Source organism: Podarcis gaigeae (assembly GCF_964106915.1).
Source record: "Podarcis gaigeae genome assembly, chromosome: 13".
In the NCBI taxonomy this organism is placed as follows: domain Eukaryota; kingdom Metazoa; phylum Chordata; class Lepidosauria; order Squamata; family Lacertidae; genus Podarcis; species Podarcis gaigeae.
The window spans coordinates 28,813,866-28,831,089 of NC_139689.1; the positions used below are offsets into that span (position 1 = coordinate 28,813,866).

General features: G+C 40.3%; 1 protein-coding gene across 4 annotated transcripts in view; it reads right to left on the reverse strand.

Moving 5' to 3' along the window:
* FBXL20 (F-box and leucine rich repeat protein 20) overlaps positions 1 to 17,224 on the reverse strand; it is a 64,641-nt gene that overhangs the window by 11,695 nt on the left and 35,722 nt on the right. For 3 of the 4 annotated variants that reach the window (XM_083708807.1, XM_083708806.1, XM_083708805.1), the window contains 8 exons: positions 16,409 to 16,463; positions 13,782 to 13,856; positions 12,164 to 12,258; positions 5,918 to 5,986; positions 5,206 to 5,301; positions 4,223 to 4,349; positions 2,057 to 2,131; positions 401 to 531 (listed from right to left, as the gene is read on the reverse strand). In XM_083708807.1, coding sequence (XP_083564933.1) covers positions 401 to 531; positions 2,057 to 2,131; positions 4,223 to 4,349; positions 5,206 to 5,301; positions 5,918 to 5,986; positions 12,164 to 12,258; positions 13,782 to 13,856; positions 16,409 to 16,463 — 723 coding nt within the window. Of the gene's footprint in view, positions 1 to 400; positions 532 to 2,056; positions 2,132 to 4,222; positions 4,350 to 5,205; positions 5,302 to 5,917; positions 5,987 to 12,163; positions 12,259 to 13,781; positions 14,490 to 14,595; positions 16,464 to 17,224 lie in introns of all 4 variants that reach the window. The other variant, XM_083708808.1, reaches the window with a different exon arrangement.

The window sequence follows — 17,224 nt, forward strand, 5'->3', positions numbered from 1 at the left end:
GTCCTTTCCCTGGGAGCCTGCTGGGCAGGGAGGAAGAAAGTGGGGGTTTCCTCCTCTACTTTTTGCTCTGACTCCACACACTATTTCAGCTTGGTCCAGAGTGAGCATGTGGCCCCTGACAATTACCCATGAGAAAAGTTTGCTTGCCCCTGTTTTAATAGTGGCAGGTTTCATTCTGGGTAATGACATTTTTCGCAACTTTGAACCTATGAGACAGATTGTAAGTATAAACAAATGAATTTCTTTTTCTATGACCCATCCCCTTCCACATAATATGCTAACCCTTTTCTATGAGCTTTTGATTCCCCCCATGTTACTCATTTTTACCCAGCATACATCCCATGTTCACATGCTAACCTTGTATCCCCTCATGCAGCCCTCTAACCCAAAGCCTACTTACCTAAGCCTTGGACAGTTTTGCCCTAAAGCATTCAAGATGGCATCGGTGATGTTGGAACAGCCAGAGGCGCACAGAGACTGTAATTTGTGGCACCCTCTACATATTGTAATGAGGCCATCGTCTGTTATTTGCTACAGAAGGAGAGAAGGGAATCAAAGACATTTGTAGTGTGTGGCAAAGTTTTGGTCTGTTTCGCCTGGCGCATGAAACCCACAGGTCAAAGCAAACCATTGTTTAATGTGAATGAGCAGCATGCTGGTGTCCACTGCTCATAAATTCCCGCAGCGTGCTGTGGACAAAACAATCTGTATGGTTGCCATGCTGTCTAAACCCAGGCTAAAGGTTGGTTTCCACCAAACAAACCACAAGCAGTCAGTCAAGAACAAATTTTGGTGCTGCTTATTACTTTGCTGGGTGGAAATCAACCATTAACCAGGGTCCAGAAGACAGGAGAAGCCAGACTCTGGCATGTTTTGTCCACAACGGGGCAGCAAAGGTTGTGGGGGAGGAGCGCAATAGGAGCCAGAATGCTGCTCATTCCCATTAAACCACAGTTTGTTTTAAACTTTGGTTTGATATGACATTTGAACTGGGCTCCAAGGTGGGAGAACCCTTCTGAGTCCTAAAATTAACTGTTAAGTATTATTTGGTAAACTCATTTTAGCAACTATCACATGAAAAGGCAGAACGCCAACAGCACACAGGCTATCAAAATCTGTTCCTTTTTTGGACTCAACATTCCATTTTTGGCACCACCACAAAATGGTACAGGATATTTTCTCGCAGGACAAAAATGTACTTCCTCTTCCAACTTTTTAAAAATACACATACACAAAAAGTTAAATACGGAGACAAGAAAGCATTCCAACCTGACCAAAAGAATCTTTTCCAGCTTGTCCTGCAAACAAAGTTTGAAATGCCTCCCGGGCAAGGGTGAACTCGGACCAGATAGATTTGTCACATTAAATGCTAACACTAGGAGAGTTCTTTACTATATCCAGAAAGTATCCATTGTATGGTCTAGGGTGGTGATATGGTTGCCAACTTGAGATTTTAAAAATATCCAGTCAGTGAGTGGTGTTGGCAAGCTCCTAGTGATCTGAGGGTGGAACCCATTGGATTTTGTAAGGCCAGAGCAGAGTCAACAAGGTGCCCTCAATATGTTATTGGACTGTAACTTCCAGCGTGCTGGTAGAGCATGAAACTCTTAAATGGAAAGAGCTCTCTTCCAATAGCCTTTATTCCCCCCACAGGAACTATACAGGGGAATACCATGGTTTTAGGAAGCCTTCAATGGCTTTGGGGCACCATGGAAATTCTAATAACGTCTGTATGCCTAGCATACTAGGGGCATTGAATGTCTTGCTTAACATGTTTGGAAGCAAAGGGTCAAGAATGGCTATAGGCACAGAGACGCAAGCAACTACAAAACACTTGCCCACCCCCTCAGCTCCTGACAATTTTTATAGCCAAATTTTCACACACATTCCCATCCACCACAGTTGGGATTTGCCCCTATGTAATAAGATGAACATCAAGCTACCAGGACTGCAACTACTCCAAGCCAACAGGAAGAGGCATTTCTTGGGGTGTGAGTGTCACTTTGCATAGTTCATGGCCTCTGCATGTTAAGAAAAACAGGAGCAAATTACTTACCAAGCAGGTCTGCAAATTCAAAGTCACCAGTTCGGGACAGTGTGCCCCAATGTATTTGAGAGCTTCATCCTCCAGCTAGAACAAAAGTGCAATAGGAGGGAGGGAGGTAAGCAACTTGTTAAATAGTCAGTGTGAAGTCATATTTTGGGTTTTCTTTTTCAAGAGTAAAATTACTGAAAATCTGGATTCCCAAAAGTCTCAGTTTTTATTTTAAAAAGAAAGGGGTAGTTTCTCATTCTCAATGACAGATAAGAGCTCATATAGGTCTTTGGTGTCTCATGTCACCATGGGACCCACAACATCTAATAGGCTTTCAAAGCTGACTATAAGCAAAAACTCCCAGCATCAAGGCTGCCATGAAAGAGGGAAGAACAAGTGAAATATCACGTTTTCGCAAAGCCTCCCCCTACCCCATTCTATACCCCCATGAGCACTACACCTTTGTGGCATTGTTGCCTGAGAATTTCTTTGGCTGGGTTCTCAAAATACTTGGCTTCATTATGGAGGTGTTTCAAAATCTCATAGTGTAACCACATGGTTCTAGAATCAGAGTTTCTGAATTTTATCGACTTAAGTGCCTTTGATAATAATAAGAATTTTATTATTTAAACCCTGCCCATCTGGCTGGCTTTCCCCAGCAACTCTGGGCAGCTTACTGTACATATAAAAACATAGTAAAACGTCAAACATAACTACTTGTTGGTTTCACATAAACATGCTTTGTTTAAAAGAGAAAAAGAGGCTCTTTCGTTAAGGCAAAAAGAAAAAAAGGCAACACCCAAGTTATTTCTGCTACTAGAGATGCCACAGATGTCCTTGAATCACGGAGAACAGATGGCAAAACAACTGATAGCAAGTGCCTTGCTTCCATCAATATTTTTTCCTTAGCACTCCATAAAAAGGGGGAAAGGCTCAAGCTATTTAAAAAAAAGAAATATGTGTTATAAAATTATGGCTGCGTTTGCTGAACCTCTCCACTAGAACTTCTTTCTTTGACTCATATCGGTGCAACTATAAACTGAATATCCTTTATCCATGTGGATGCAGATACAGATGTGGATGTATATCTCCAGATGTGCCCTGAAGCCCCCGGATGCATATTTGATGCAGGTGAACATCCTCAATCAGAGGCCACAAGTTGTGTAACATGTGGTTAGCTGCCCACAACTAAACCTGGATTGGGGGCCTAGAAACATGTCTTATGCTACTCTATTACAATTCCAAGCTGCTCTAAGAGATCCACAAAAACGTTTGCAAAAATCCAGTACAAGGAAAACTGAAGCCATGACTGTGGAAAGCTCCTGTCCTGCAACTGCCTTGTGTCACAGCTATTTTATCATATTGCCTGGGACTGCTAATAAGGTTGGGATTTTTCCTTTCCTTGTATTGTATGAGATGCCACAACTAAGTCATGTGACCCATCTCAAAGAACTGAAATTCTTTGAGATGGGTGAAGCACACAAAGCAATGGCCCTCAACTAGTTGAACCAGGTCCTGCCCAAAGCTGAGATCAGGGGCCATCCTGCCCAGAACAGGATTCAATACACAACCTGATTTCCAATTCAGTTATCCAACTTGCTATTTTTTACTTTTTAAGCAATTTCTAATTTCAAGACAAAACTTGAAGCATATTTGGATAAAAGGTAGGATTGCAGAGTGTGTTTCAGAATTTCAAATACAGTGGACGCGAGAAATGCTCAGCTTTCCAGTACAGATGTCCAGGGTTTTTTTTTAAAAAAAAGGTTGGCTTGGATGCCTTGGTCCTCTTCTAGTCCAACACCTTTAAAAATGACAAATATCCTAGAAGAGAAGTAACCAAAAGTTCCTATACTTAAAAGCCACATGCTATTGCAAGACAGCCAAGAACTGCACGAAGCACAGTGCTTCTGCTCTACATTTCCTTTGTTCAAAAGTAATCTCACAGATTTCCTCCCTTCTTCTCTATCCTCAGAGAAACTCGTGTAGTGCAAATTGCCATTATAACTCTTTTGGATAGGGTAAAATAAATAAAGGAATAAATAAAATTTATTCTCTCCTACTGTTCTCCCTCTTGCTTCCAATGTCACAGTGTATGACCCACACTCAACTTGGTTCTGCTCCAAGTTAAAACAAATGCACTTTAACTCAAGCCTTCTTGAAGTTGCTGTGTCCTGACTGGAGACATACCTGCGTGCAGCCTTTAAGAAACAGAGCTTTGAGTCCACCGCAGCCTCTCACCAAAGCCTGGATGCCATCTTTGGTCACTTGGTCACACCATGATATATTGAGCTGCTCCAGTAGAGGGCATCCCTCGCTTGAGAGGTGAGAAGGGGGCAGAGGGGAAAGGCAGACAAAAATGTTAACTCTTAAGTATAAAAAATTCTTGCTTTGGAAACAAGGGAAATTCACCGCCTTGTTTTCCAGTAATAACACACTGAACTCTGCTCTCTGCCGCAGCTTCAAGGATGACCACCAACTGAAAACTATAGCAGGAATTTGGTTAGAGCATGGTGCTGATAACGCCATGGTTGCTGGTTCAATCGCTGTATGGGACAGTTACATACTTCTCCACTGCAGGGGGCTGGACTAGATGATCCTCAGGGTCCTTTCCAGCTCTACAATTCTATGAATAATAGGTTTGTGTGGCGACAAAAGCCATGTGGCAATAATGCAGGGAGAAAGGGAATGGGCATGTTTGTATACCATGCACAAGGGCTACTGTATCAAAAGGACCTAACAGGGCAGGGGCTGAGAAGGCACAGACAGCAATGCCACAGCGTGTCTCACATCTGAATCAACAGCAAGGATAGACCATTCCATTTCTTGGATGTCAGCCTTCTGTGGCTTCCGCACTACTAGCATTGTTGATATCGCCTGGTCCACGACTAATTGGGAAGCTCATTCTTTCCCTCTGACCAGAAAACAGCCCAAGCTTGTACTGATTGTCATCTTATGCCCAGTCTTCCTGGAGTGCCCCAAGTCAGACTAACCAAGAAAGAACAAGGTGTGCCTCTACCGCACCCGCCCACCCCTGTTCCAATTCTGGTCAGCTGCTATACCACTGACACTGTGAGTAAAATGAATGGTAAAATGAAGCAGGGGTTTCCATCGCAAAGAAATGTGGTATTTTTACATCAGGGTGAATAAGCTTTATAAAGAGCTACACTCACCTCAGTGCTTTGAGGGACAGGTTGGTTATTGAAGTGCAGGAAGCTAGATCAAGATGTCGGAGTTTGGAGCAGAACTTACTAAGGCTAGTACATGTCCTGGAAGAGAATAGGACACACGTAGGTTCACTGCTCTGTCATTATTATTTTTTAAATAGAAGACGTTTAGTGATCATGTGCCTATATCAGAATGGGTCCCTCATTTTCATTGTAGTTGACTGAAATCTATTTCTTTAAAAGCACACTAAGATTCTCAATATTCTTCTTAATTTGGATTTTTCTTTTTAACTATATCATTGTTAAGACGTCACAATGTTCTACAGTTTATATTAAAAATTGAGATATATAAAAATTTGGGTGTAGTAAATGAGAGAAATCAGATGCTCAGCACATCTGGCCCAGCCTAACCATGTGCCCTCCAAGCTTAGCCTCTGATCCTTGCCTGTCTAATATATACATAGGGGACCACTGCAGATTTGGTGAAGGCGATGCAAAGGTAAGGAAGGGCTTGCTGCACCAAGTTTAAGTTGGTGCCGCCCCCTACAGTGGGACAGGGGTCCCTTGGCAATTAGCCCTTTCTAGCTACCCATTCACAATAAGAACGGATATACTCTGACAGCATTTGAGCAACAAAACATGCAACCAAGAAAATGGGGGATAGTGATTAAAAAGAGCTAAAGAAATACCGCGGAGAGCTGAAATAAATGCCACTTACGCATCTGTAATCTTGGTGCAGCCATTCAAGTTCAACACTTCAATATTTCTGCAGTTCTGTGCAAATGTCCTTCATGACAGAAAAAAGTACAGTGCTTTTCAGGCTTTTGATAACATACATTTAAAATCAGTGGCACCTGACATATTTAAAAGATCTTACAAACCAAGGGGCAATTAAAGCAAATAATGCAGATTTGGGGTTGGTTTGTTTTTTTAAGTGATACATTGAGAAAATTTAGGGATGATACCCAGTTTAAAAAGAAAAGAGAAAACACCATTCACAATCTATTTCATGTGTTGGCTGTGATCAAGATGGTAATGTACATGTGGATCTCCCGCTGCCAACTACAGAAGACAAGGCTGTACATACATACTAGGGTGCTTTCATCAGTGTACACTAGCTGTAGCTTATAGGTGTGCAAGTGCCAGGCAGGTAAGTACATGCATCAGTTCCCCTTGCTGGATCTCCAAACTGCTTTCTAACATTGCCTGGAAAATGGTCCAGCATAAGGAGAAACCCCAGTGAACAGATGTTAAATGTTGGACTGGGACTGGGAGACCAGGGTTCAAATCCCTGTTCAGCAATGATGCTCATCAGGTGACCGTAGGCCAGTCACTGTCCAGCCTACCTCACAGGGTTCTTGAGAAAATAAATTGGGGAAAGCCATGAACACTGGCCTGAGCACCTAGAAGGGAGATGAAAACCTAACTGTTAACAACAACACCTCCTCCTCCTCCTCTTCCTCTCTGAGCATCAGGAGGAGAGAAAGATTAAGTGTTTTATAGCTGTGCTGCTAACATTCTGCTCTCTTTCCTTCAAGGAGAATCTTTGCTGTCACCATGCAATGTACCAGAAAAAGTGCAATGCACATAGCCCACATTTCAAGTCACAAAAATACCAGAACGCTATATCCTATTTTAATTCTTCACAGTCTTTATATCATCATCCTTACAATGATCCTTCCTGTGAAGGCACTTAGGAAGTGAAGGCACTGTGAAGGCACAGATTATGGTAAGCCATAATCAATGGTTTACTGTGAACACAGAGGTGCCTCTTGCTTCATTCTTCTCCTTGTGCAGGGCGGGTGCAACAAACCACAATCCCAGGCTTAGAGCCCTGTCCAAACCAGCCACAATCCTTGGCCAGAGATCATGGGGTTTGTTGCTCAAGCTCACACTAGGGAAGTAGGAGCAATCCCTGCACATTCACAGGCAAACCATTAACTATGCCTCAGTTTACAGACTATGAAACTTAACTTCTAGGTTAGATTCAGACAGCTGCCCAGTTCAGATGTCAGTCAAGTCACATTTTGATCATCAGAGATGTGCTGTGGGCTTGAGTAGTCTCTCCAGTTTTCTGATACCATGATACCCTAAGCTGGGGAGAGAAATGAGCAGAGGAGCTGTAGAACGTTCCTGACAGCCAAGCCATGATTAGGCTGTGGTGTCTGAACTACTACACCAGTGTGTATGGGGGATGTGTTTGGGTCTCCTGAATCTCACTTTTGATAGGTATAATTCCCTGCACTGGTGGTGCAGGCCTATTTTGAGCAGGTACCAAAGCCATGTCAAGAAACCAAGCATCTGCTGCGCAACCATTAGGCAGATCTTCGCCCTATTGTGGTGTTGCAAGAGAACATTTACTTCTAAATAATAACCACCATCACCTCAGAAAGAAGGGGAGACACATCTACACATAGCTGAGTGGCTGTGGAAGCACAGTGATCTCAATGGTGAAAACCAGGAAGAGCTCAACACCTTGAGAAACAGACAGACACACTCTGAGCAAACCGAACTAGCAAGAGCAAACATACACACTCTCATGACTGGCTGGCAGGAAGGGCAAAATGAATAGGCCACTTTACCTAAGTGCCTATACTAGGTTATTAGCAACAGATTATTAGCAATATATAAAAAATAATTAGCAGTTCACCTGTCAGGTAAGGGCCCTGAGTGGTCAAGCTGATAAAGCATGCACTCCTCTTGCCTCTGGTAGCAGAGCTCTGCAAAGCCCTGGGACAAGCTCTAGTCCTGTCCCATGATACTCAGCAAGTCCGTGTCTTTCCGGAAGGTTTTGGAAGTGGTCTGGGCAACATGCATCTTGGATTGTTCTATACTACATTTCCATAGGACTTTAGAAGCAATGTGATCCGAAAAAGAAATAGAGGAAGTTATAAGGAAACTAAAGGGGGGGGGGGGGGAAGCCCCAGGAGCAAATGGACTGGGAACAGAATATTGTAAAGTATTTAAAAATATATTGGTTTCTAAATTAAATGTTTTATATAATTCAGTAATAGAGGGTGAGAGGATCCATCCATCGTGGGAACAATCAATAATTATCTTAATTCCAAAACCAGGAAAACATTAGGGACCCAGGATCGTATAAGCCGATTTCCCTAATAAATCAAGATGTTAAAATATTGATCACAATAATGGCAAAAAGGATGAATAATGTTATTTATAAATAAATGAATAAATGAATGGATGAATGTGGCTTTGTGGCAGCAAGACAGATGTCTAGTTTAATAGGAAGAGTGTTGAATAAAATAGATATAATAAGAAGAAATAAACTGAAAGCTGGTATAGTAGCATTGGATATTTTAAAGGCTTTTGACTGTGTAGAATGGCTGGCGTTAAAAATGATTATAGAAAGCTTAAGATCTGGAGAATGATTTAAGGGATTAATCCATCAAATATATCTGAGGAACAAGGAATATGTTGTAGTGAACGATAATATAACAGAACAAATAACACTAGCCCAAGGTACAAGGCAAGGATGCCCTCTTTCCTTAATTTTACTTGTATTGGTCATTGAAACTCTGGCCAATGTAACTAGAGAAGACAGAAATACAAAATGAATATAAAATAATGGAAAAGAAAAAAATTAACTTATTTGCAGATGACACCTTGCTAACAATTGAAAATCTGTTGGAAAATCTGTAGGTAATAGAGGAACGTTTGAGGAAAAAAAGGACAAATAATAGGGTCGCAAATTAATTTGTTCAAATAAGAGATGTTATTTAACTACGATTAAGAGGAAAAATGAAAATTCTTGAAGGAAATAAAATTAGATATAAAATTAAGAAATGTAATAAAGTACTTGAGAATAACAAGAATTTTTTAAAAAAAGAACAAGAGAATCTTAACAAATTAAAGAAGGAAATTAAGGGAAAGTTGGAGGAATATATAAAAAAAACCTTACATGATTTGGAAGAATAGCGATAATTAAAATGAAAATTTTGTCTAGAATATATTTTTTTTATTTAGAATGTTACCAATTAAGATATTGGAGACAGAGATAAAGGGTTGGCAAAGTATGATTAATACATTTTGTAATGGGATAAGAAGCCTAGAATTAATAAAAGAAGATGGTACAACCCCCAGAAAACAGGCGGACTGGGCCTCCCCAACATATATAGCAAATCAGTTAAGATATATCATAGATGTGACAACAGAACAAGGAGAGTTAGAATGGTTAGAGAGCGGTACACATGGAATGAAGGAGAAGTTCGTGAATATATTTTTTAGCTACCCAAATAGGCAAGGGTGGCAGAATATTGAAAATCCCTTCTTAAGAAACATCATTGAGAGATGGGCAAAATATAAAGGAAAATTGATACCAGTAAATTCCCCACTAACTCCGGTGGTGAAGACAGAAGACTTCCCAGTAAATTAAAAAAAGGAAATTGAAAAAGAAGCAAAAGAAAAGCAAATACATAAAATAAAGAAATGGGTGGAGAAAATGAGAAGAAAAGAACAAATAAGAGAATCTCTAAAAGGAAGTAAAATAAGTTGGTTTAACTGTATACAACTGGAGCAATGGACAAAGAAGTGATTATGAGAAAACAAGAACTGCAAAGAACATACAATTTTAAAAAAATGATTATAAAAAGAGGAGATAAAGAAGAAAATATAGTTTTAAAAGGAGAAACCAGTGAAATTTATAAAATTTTAGTAGAAATGGAGGATCAACAAGATCAATTAAAAGAGTTGTGAGAAAAGGAGATAACAGGGCAGATAAATAGTCAAAGCTGGGGGTAAATATGGGAGAAACACAATTTGAAATGGTTGTCTACAAGGATAAAAGAAAATTATTATAAGTTAGTTTGGAGATGGTATTTAACACCAGTCAGATTAAATCAAATAAACAAGAAATATTCAGTGTTATGTTGGAGGGTATGCCAGGAAACCGGGACTTATATTCACATATGGTGGTGGTGTAAATATGTACAATTATTTTGGCAAAGGGTGTTTAAGGAGATAATAGAAATCACTGGGTCCAGAGGTAGCATGATTATCCATTTGCAATGGAGTGGAAGGTTCACAGGCTATGAAGGACTTGCTCACAAATTTACTGAAAGCAGCACAAGCTATTATAGTTAGAAAGTAGAAGGGGCAAGGAGAATATAAAATAGAAGAATGGTTTGAAGAAGTGTGGAATATAACTATTGATGATAAATTAACATGTGCTATTAAGGTAAGGTGGGGAATATGCAGGAGAAATGATTTTGAGGTGATATGTAGGTTTTTCGTAGAATTTGTATTGTTAAAACGGAAAGGGGTCACAAGAGGTGTTGAAATTCTGGGAGGGTGGATAGTTACAATGGAATGGTCTTAGGGCTAGGGTGCACATTTCTATTCTTATTTACTTATTATTACTTTGTCAAAATAAAATAGATAAAAAAGAAGCAAAGTGAGACCAAATTTGCACAGGCACTTAGAACACAGTGACTTGCTAGAGGCCTTTCACAGAGCAGTGACTAGCCTATAGGATAAGTGGCTATTCCTAGCAACTTAGACAAGCTACAGTAAGAGTGAGTGAAGTTCCAGTATATTCAAAGGTAAGGTCCTGATTATATGATACCTACAGTTGTGTGGATGCTGGCACCTGGTGATTCTTTACCATGCCTTCTAAGAGGTCAAGTTGTATGCCTTACAAGGAGTTGTTTGGAAGAAGCTATGGGACAGCAGCAATAGTGCCACTCCAGACAGTGAAGAGGCCACAGACCAAGTTGGCTGTGAGTCCTGGAAGACCTGCTCCCTGCTTTGCAGGCCTTTTCCCACCTGGCCTGGGAGGGCAGGGCCCTGACTGACTCCAGCTACAAAAGTTGAAGCTGCGGAACAGAATCTCGTTTAGGTGGGGTTGTTGGGGGATTGTTGTTGTTGTTGATGATGACGACGTTATTTTTTTGTATCTTTATTTTGGATCTGATGTGGAAATTATTCAATTTGGCTGTGTACTTTTTGATGTTTTGTTTATTGTTCATGGCTACTTTTGTTATGTCTGTAGTTACGTAATCTTTTATATGCTGTAAGCTGCCTTGAGCATGATTTTAACTTTGGAAAGGCGGCATGCAAATAAAATGTTTGATTGACTGATTGATTGAAGAAGAGCTAAATTAGAATGTGAACACAGGTTTCCTCAATCCGACTCAGGGACTGAGTGTACGCTGCAACATTTCATTGCAGACACCTACTTCTGTTCTGTAATTCTGTTCAATGGACTGTGATCCAGCAACTGCAGAATCTACCAAGGGTGCCAACGTGAAAGTTGGTGGCTCATGAGGATAGGGATTTTCAGGAGAAAATGAAAAAGAAGTGTTTCTTGTCCTTACTCATATATTTTCCCACTGCACTACACAGTGCTAAACAGCTCAGGTTTGGGGTTAGCTGCCAGCCATTAACCTGAATGCTTTATGCCATTTAGCTAAAAGTAGGATAGGACAGAAGGGTGGAAAACAGAAAAGAGGACATGTTTTCTTTTCTCTCTTGAAACTTCTCCATATAAGAGAGGGATTTTCTCTTTTAACCTCATTGCACACATCCTTTCAACTGTAATCCCCAGTTCTAGGACACTATAAATTGTTATGGACTCTAGCAGGCAAATAATATGTTTCCCATAATTTCCTCATTATTTTCTTTCAATTGATGCTCTCAATGCTCTGTAGGACCTGAAAGTCACTCTTAATAGGTTCTTATCAATTCATTTAAATTTTTAAAAATTCTTTTAATTTGCAAATTATGCAAGTATGCACACCCCCCACTATTTTTGGTAGGCCCATTTTCTAAACCGATAGAAATGGGACCGCCTAAGTGCGATATCAATACAGGAGCCAATTATTTTGGAAATGCTATAACCTCATTTGAAAGTTGCTCACTGCCCCACCCTACATGTTCAGGTTCTCTGCTGGATAGAAAAATAAAATTATTTGTGCTTTTTCAGTGGCAAAGCACTTGACCTCTCTACCTTAATGCGTTGTCTCCCACACCTAGGCATCCACGAAGGCTCAGCTTTCGTAAGAAACCCCCACATCTTTTAGAAATATTCTCCACTACACGCCCCTGTAAAAAGACCAGGAAGAGAATTCGATTGATGTGACCTTCCAGAGTAATTAGCTTTGCTTAACTTTCCATGTGGTAAATAACTTTCTCATTTCTTTAGTAAAAGCATCAACTCCCCCCGCCCTTAACCCACTCCTCCCCTGGTTGATACCCGTTTTTTATCTGACTTTCAAATCCTCCTTAAACTCGTGCATTTAAATTCTGTACTCCAGAAACCTGCATTCTGTAGAATATCTAACATTCATGTGTACTTGGCCTATAATAAGCTGAATCTAGGGCAAGGTCACACAATCCCTGTGTGCTGCTCAGATTCTTCTTTGCTAGTGGCATATTGGTCATCTGAACCTATAGGCACAAATCATGATTTGACATGCCATCATTCAACCCACATTCATGGTTGTTTGCTGCAATATACTCTTTTCCCAGTTTGCACCTGCAAAAGACAGCCCACAGACAACTATTTTACTTAACAAAATATGAGCTGACAGGAGCCATCAGCATGACAGAAAACCATTAGCCAGCCGTGCATAGGGTCCTGTCACCGAGCCACAATAATATTATACTTGGAGAAGTTCAAAGAGCTGGTTTTCTGCACAAAAATCTGACTCGGATTGGCTCCCCATTACACAATTTGAGAACCCCTGGTATGAACAGTATAGCTTTAAAGCTCATGCCAGAAGTTCCTAAGTCATATCCGATGGCACAGATCTGACTGCTGCAATGGGAAATTTGACTACATGAGAAAATAGGGAGCTGCCTTATCCCAAATCGGACCATTGGTCCATCTAGGTCAGTACTGTCTACTCTACATGGATTTCAGACAACCCTACTTGGGGTATTTCCCAGCCCTGCTTTGAGGTGCCGGGGTCTGAACCTGGGTCCTTCTGCATGCAGGGCAGATGTTCCATCACTGAGCTAGGCTTCTTCCACTTGGAAGCCACTAATGTGGATAAGAGCCCCAAGGAACCAGAACAGGTTCTTTCCACGGCAACGGTTATCAAATAAAGAATAGATTTTGTGCAACTAGGAATGGACCAAAATATTTTGGTGCCTCAGGAAGGAAATCCAAATGGCATCCTTACCAAATGGTTGTTTGTTTGTTTTTTAACCCAAATATTTTACAATCTTCTGCCCTTAGCAGTGCTCTAAAAAGCCCACCACCCAAAATACACTCTCTCATCTATCCTAATGGTGCATTATTCTTGCAAGCGGCCAATGAAGTAATTGCCCAGATCTGCTAAATGGGAAGTTACCACCCCTAGATCTTTCCCCAGTAAAAATATTAACAAGTTAGGGATCCATGTCTTTGCACACAAGTGAGAGTTCACACACCCATAAACCTATGTGCATAAAATAAGTTAGTGTGGTTTCAGTATCTGAAACCCTGGAGCTAGAAACTAGAAATTAACAATCCTATCTCTGGGGAAAGATGCAAAAGATTACACAGTTTATTACTGATCTTACACAGTGCTGTAATTACAGTTTAACTAGAGAAATTGTTTCTGCACACCACTTAATTATACCTCTATGTCCCTCTGGAAATCAAACAGGTCAATGCGCTGCCAGTTGCTGCCATCCAGGGCCAGGACATTCCATGCCTGCAGTGAAAAGGGAGAAGACAGTGAAAAGAATGTAAAATGTGGGGAAATATGGCAGAAATATAAAGCAAAACTTGGGTCTAATTTAAACCGACACCAAAGCCGCTGGCCCTTAATGAGGTGCAGCTTCCAGTGGGATGCTTCTAGCAAACCCATGCGTGAAAGGCCCCAACCATGCACAAATGATTTTCAGTGTAGCAACAGAATTGCTGAGAGAGTGCTTAAATCATTGTTTGTTCTGGTTGCCATTTCTTTCTCTTTAAAAACCACAGACAGTTGGGTCTCCCACAATTCTGAAACATGCACACCTGGTGATTACACTCAAATGCTCAGGCTATGGTGCCATACTTTGCAGTGAACGACATGATTGTCTGGGTCCACCTTAGTACAGGTGCTAGAACCCTCTAAAAAAGCACAAATTGTCTAAGTGGTACACAGGCCTACGGAGGCATGAGTAGTTGCAAAGGAGTAGGTTACTCTCCAATGTCTTAACCCTATTGGTAAAGCAGAGCAGGCACCTGCCCTCCCTTCCCCATCCTTAAAAGAGGTGACTGTATTGGCTGATGGTGCCTTGGAATTTTCTCTAGTTTCACACTAAAAAACAAAAAAGCTTTAAAGCACACATTTTAATGACTCACATATAACAAATGGGAGTGCTACATTAAAGTAACTATAAACAAAAATAAAGTTCCCTAAAAAAGATCAATAAGAGATGTACTTCTTACATTTTCAAAATTACCTCTTGGCACTCTGCCATGTCATATATATTATTTTGCATTACCCACTGAGGAAGGTTAGAACTGAACAGGCAATGGAAGGGGCCAGGGGAAAAGAAGGGAAGCAAAGAACTACAGAATGTGGGAGTCTTGCTGGATCAGATGGAAGGCCCACCTAATCCACATAGCTGCTCTATGGCTATAGCAGCTAATAAGACCCATGAATTAGTTCATTTTATTTTTAAAAAACCCAATGGCAACCATAAGATAAAGATGCATTTTGTTAATTTTGACTGTCCAGACCACTAATTTCATTAGTGTTATGAGAGAGGAAGCAAAACATCTATCTACTCCACATCATACATAATTTAAAAAAACTCAATTCACCTCCCCAACTGTCTTTTTTTACCCAAATAAAAATATCCCAAGGGCATTAGTTGTTTCTTCGAAAGGAAGATGCTTCGAGTCCCTGAATATTTTGGGTTTTCCTTCTCCAGTGCTACAATATCCCTACAATCAGAATGAAGTATGGAAGATTTGTAAATAGCGGCCATTTTAGTTTTGGTCCTTTTCTTAAAGATTCCTAGTATGGAATTTGCTCACTCCACTGATGTTGCACATTGAGCTAACATTTCCATGGAGCTATCCACCACAACCTGAAGATCTATTTCCTGGATAGTCACAGACAGGTCAGAAGTTGAACCCATCAGGATTTGTTGGCCCAAGGTGTAAGAATGTGCCAGTGCTGGAGAAACAATCAACAAATGTGAATTTGCATGATCCACCTTCCTCATCACAGTGATCTCAGTGGCTTAGCTGCAGCTTCAGCACTCCCTCCTTCACAGTTTGAGCCTGAGCATCAGTTCCAGTCAGGCATTTAGTGACTGGGGCAAACTATGAGTTCATAATGTTATTTTTTAAAAATATTTTAAAAATCTATATGCAGGTTGATACTTAATTATTTTGTTTCCATAATAAGTCACATCTCCACCCAGAATTGTTATGATTAGCAGATGCACACATATCCTACAGGAGAGAGGGGAGCATTCATCCCCACATGCCCAACATTTTCCACAATCAAGAGACATGCCAGTGTTTGCATCTGAGAGAGGTAACAGAAAAATAATTATATTTGACATAGCTTAGGGATCTTCCCTTGTGCTATAGTGATAACCTTTCACCCCATTATTCAGTATAGGGCAGTTGACAGAAACATATAACACCTCTTTGTGAATCTCTATCCTAGGCTATTTGAAAATCTCAAAATAGTAAAACTCCACCCAGTTAGATTTGGCTGGTCAAAACTAAGACAGACCTCAGCTGGTAATATTACAAGAAAAGAAAAGTAAAAAAAAAAAGGTGGGTGGGAAATACAACCTGTGGGGAGGATGTGCATTCTATGTCTCGGCACTTGTACAATTAAAGGAGTATCATACCACTTTTCACAGTTATGGCTTCTCCCAAAGAACCCTGGGTAGTTTGTAAATGGTGTTGAGAGTTGATAGGATGAAAAACCCCTATTCCCTTCATGGAGCTTCAATTCCCAGAGTTCTTTGGGAAGAGGAATTGAATGTGAAACCACTATGACACCTGTAGCTCTGCGAGGAAAGAATAACAGTTTTCAGCACCCTTGACAAACAAAAGTTGCCAGGAATCTTTGAGGAAGCAATGATTGTTTAAAGTGGTATGCTTTAAATATATAGAGCAAATGGGGCCTCTGTTGAAATAACCCTTCAAGCTGACACTATCTTGGCTCTGGGATATGATGGCAAACTGGAGGTGCCCAAGAAACAAGCAATTAAAACCTTACCAGTACTAGTTTGCAAACATTCTTACCCTGGAGACCTGAGCACAACGGCATAGCGTGACCACATCCAGGAAGGAGAATATTCTGTTAACAAACACATACATACAAATAACTAAACATTGGAACATGCCCATGGGATTCTCCTCACAAATTGTTTAGCAACAATTGGTATATTTGGTCTTGCAGCCTGTTTCCAGTGCCTGGGCTCAGCCCTGAAAAATTGAAAGTGGAATAGGATTTAACATCTGACCAGTCAAAAAATATGTAGCAATTTGACCGGTCAAATACCTAAAGCACTCATCTAATAGAACTGTAACAAAGATTGATTCTTGGAATAACAAACAGAAAATAATCAAATATGCATTGTTTCTCTATTAGGGTTAATTCCTTATTATATGACAACCGGAATTAAGAGATACACTTACTACAAACAGCAAAATCAGTTTACTGTTTAAAATAATGGCAATGAATTCTATCACACTATTTCACACATTATAAATGTCTAACAGCAATATTTATGAGTTCAAGCAATCCTTGTCAATACTGACATGTTTTGTTAAAAATGCAGTTAAATAAAAAAAAAGCAAAGTAAAACTAATAAAAAAGCTAGTAGCATGAATACCATATAGCAAGAATAAAACACAGATTTTAAATGTGGTTGGGGATGAAAAGAGAGGCAGACAGAGATATGATTACTCAGACCCTTGCAGGACTCTTGCCTTTATTACTGAATGGCACTAGGATGCAATTAAAATGTAGGCCGCCTTTGCGGAACACTTGACTGTACTGAGTTTGCAGCAGGCACTGCCCATCCATTTTCAAATGCATCTTCTCTGTTTAAGGGC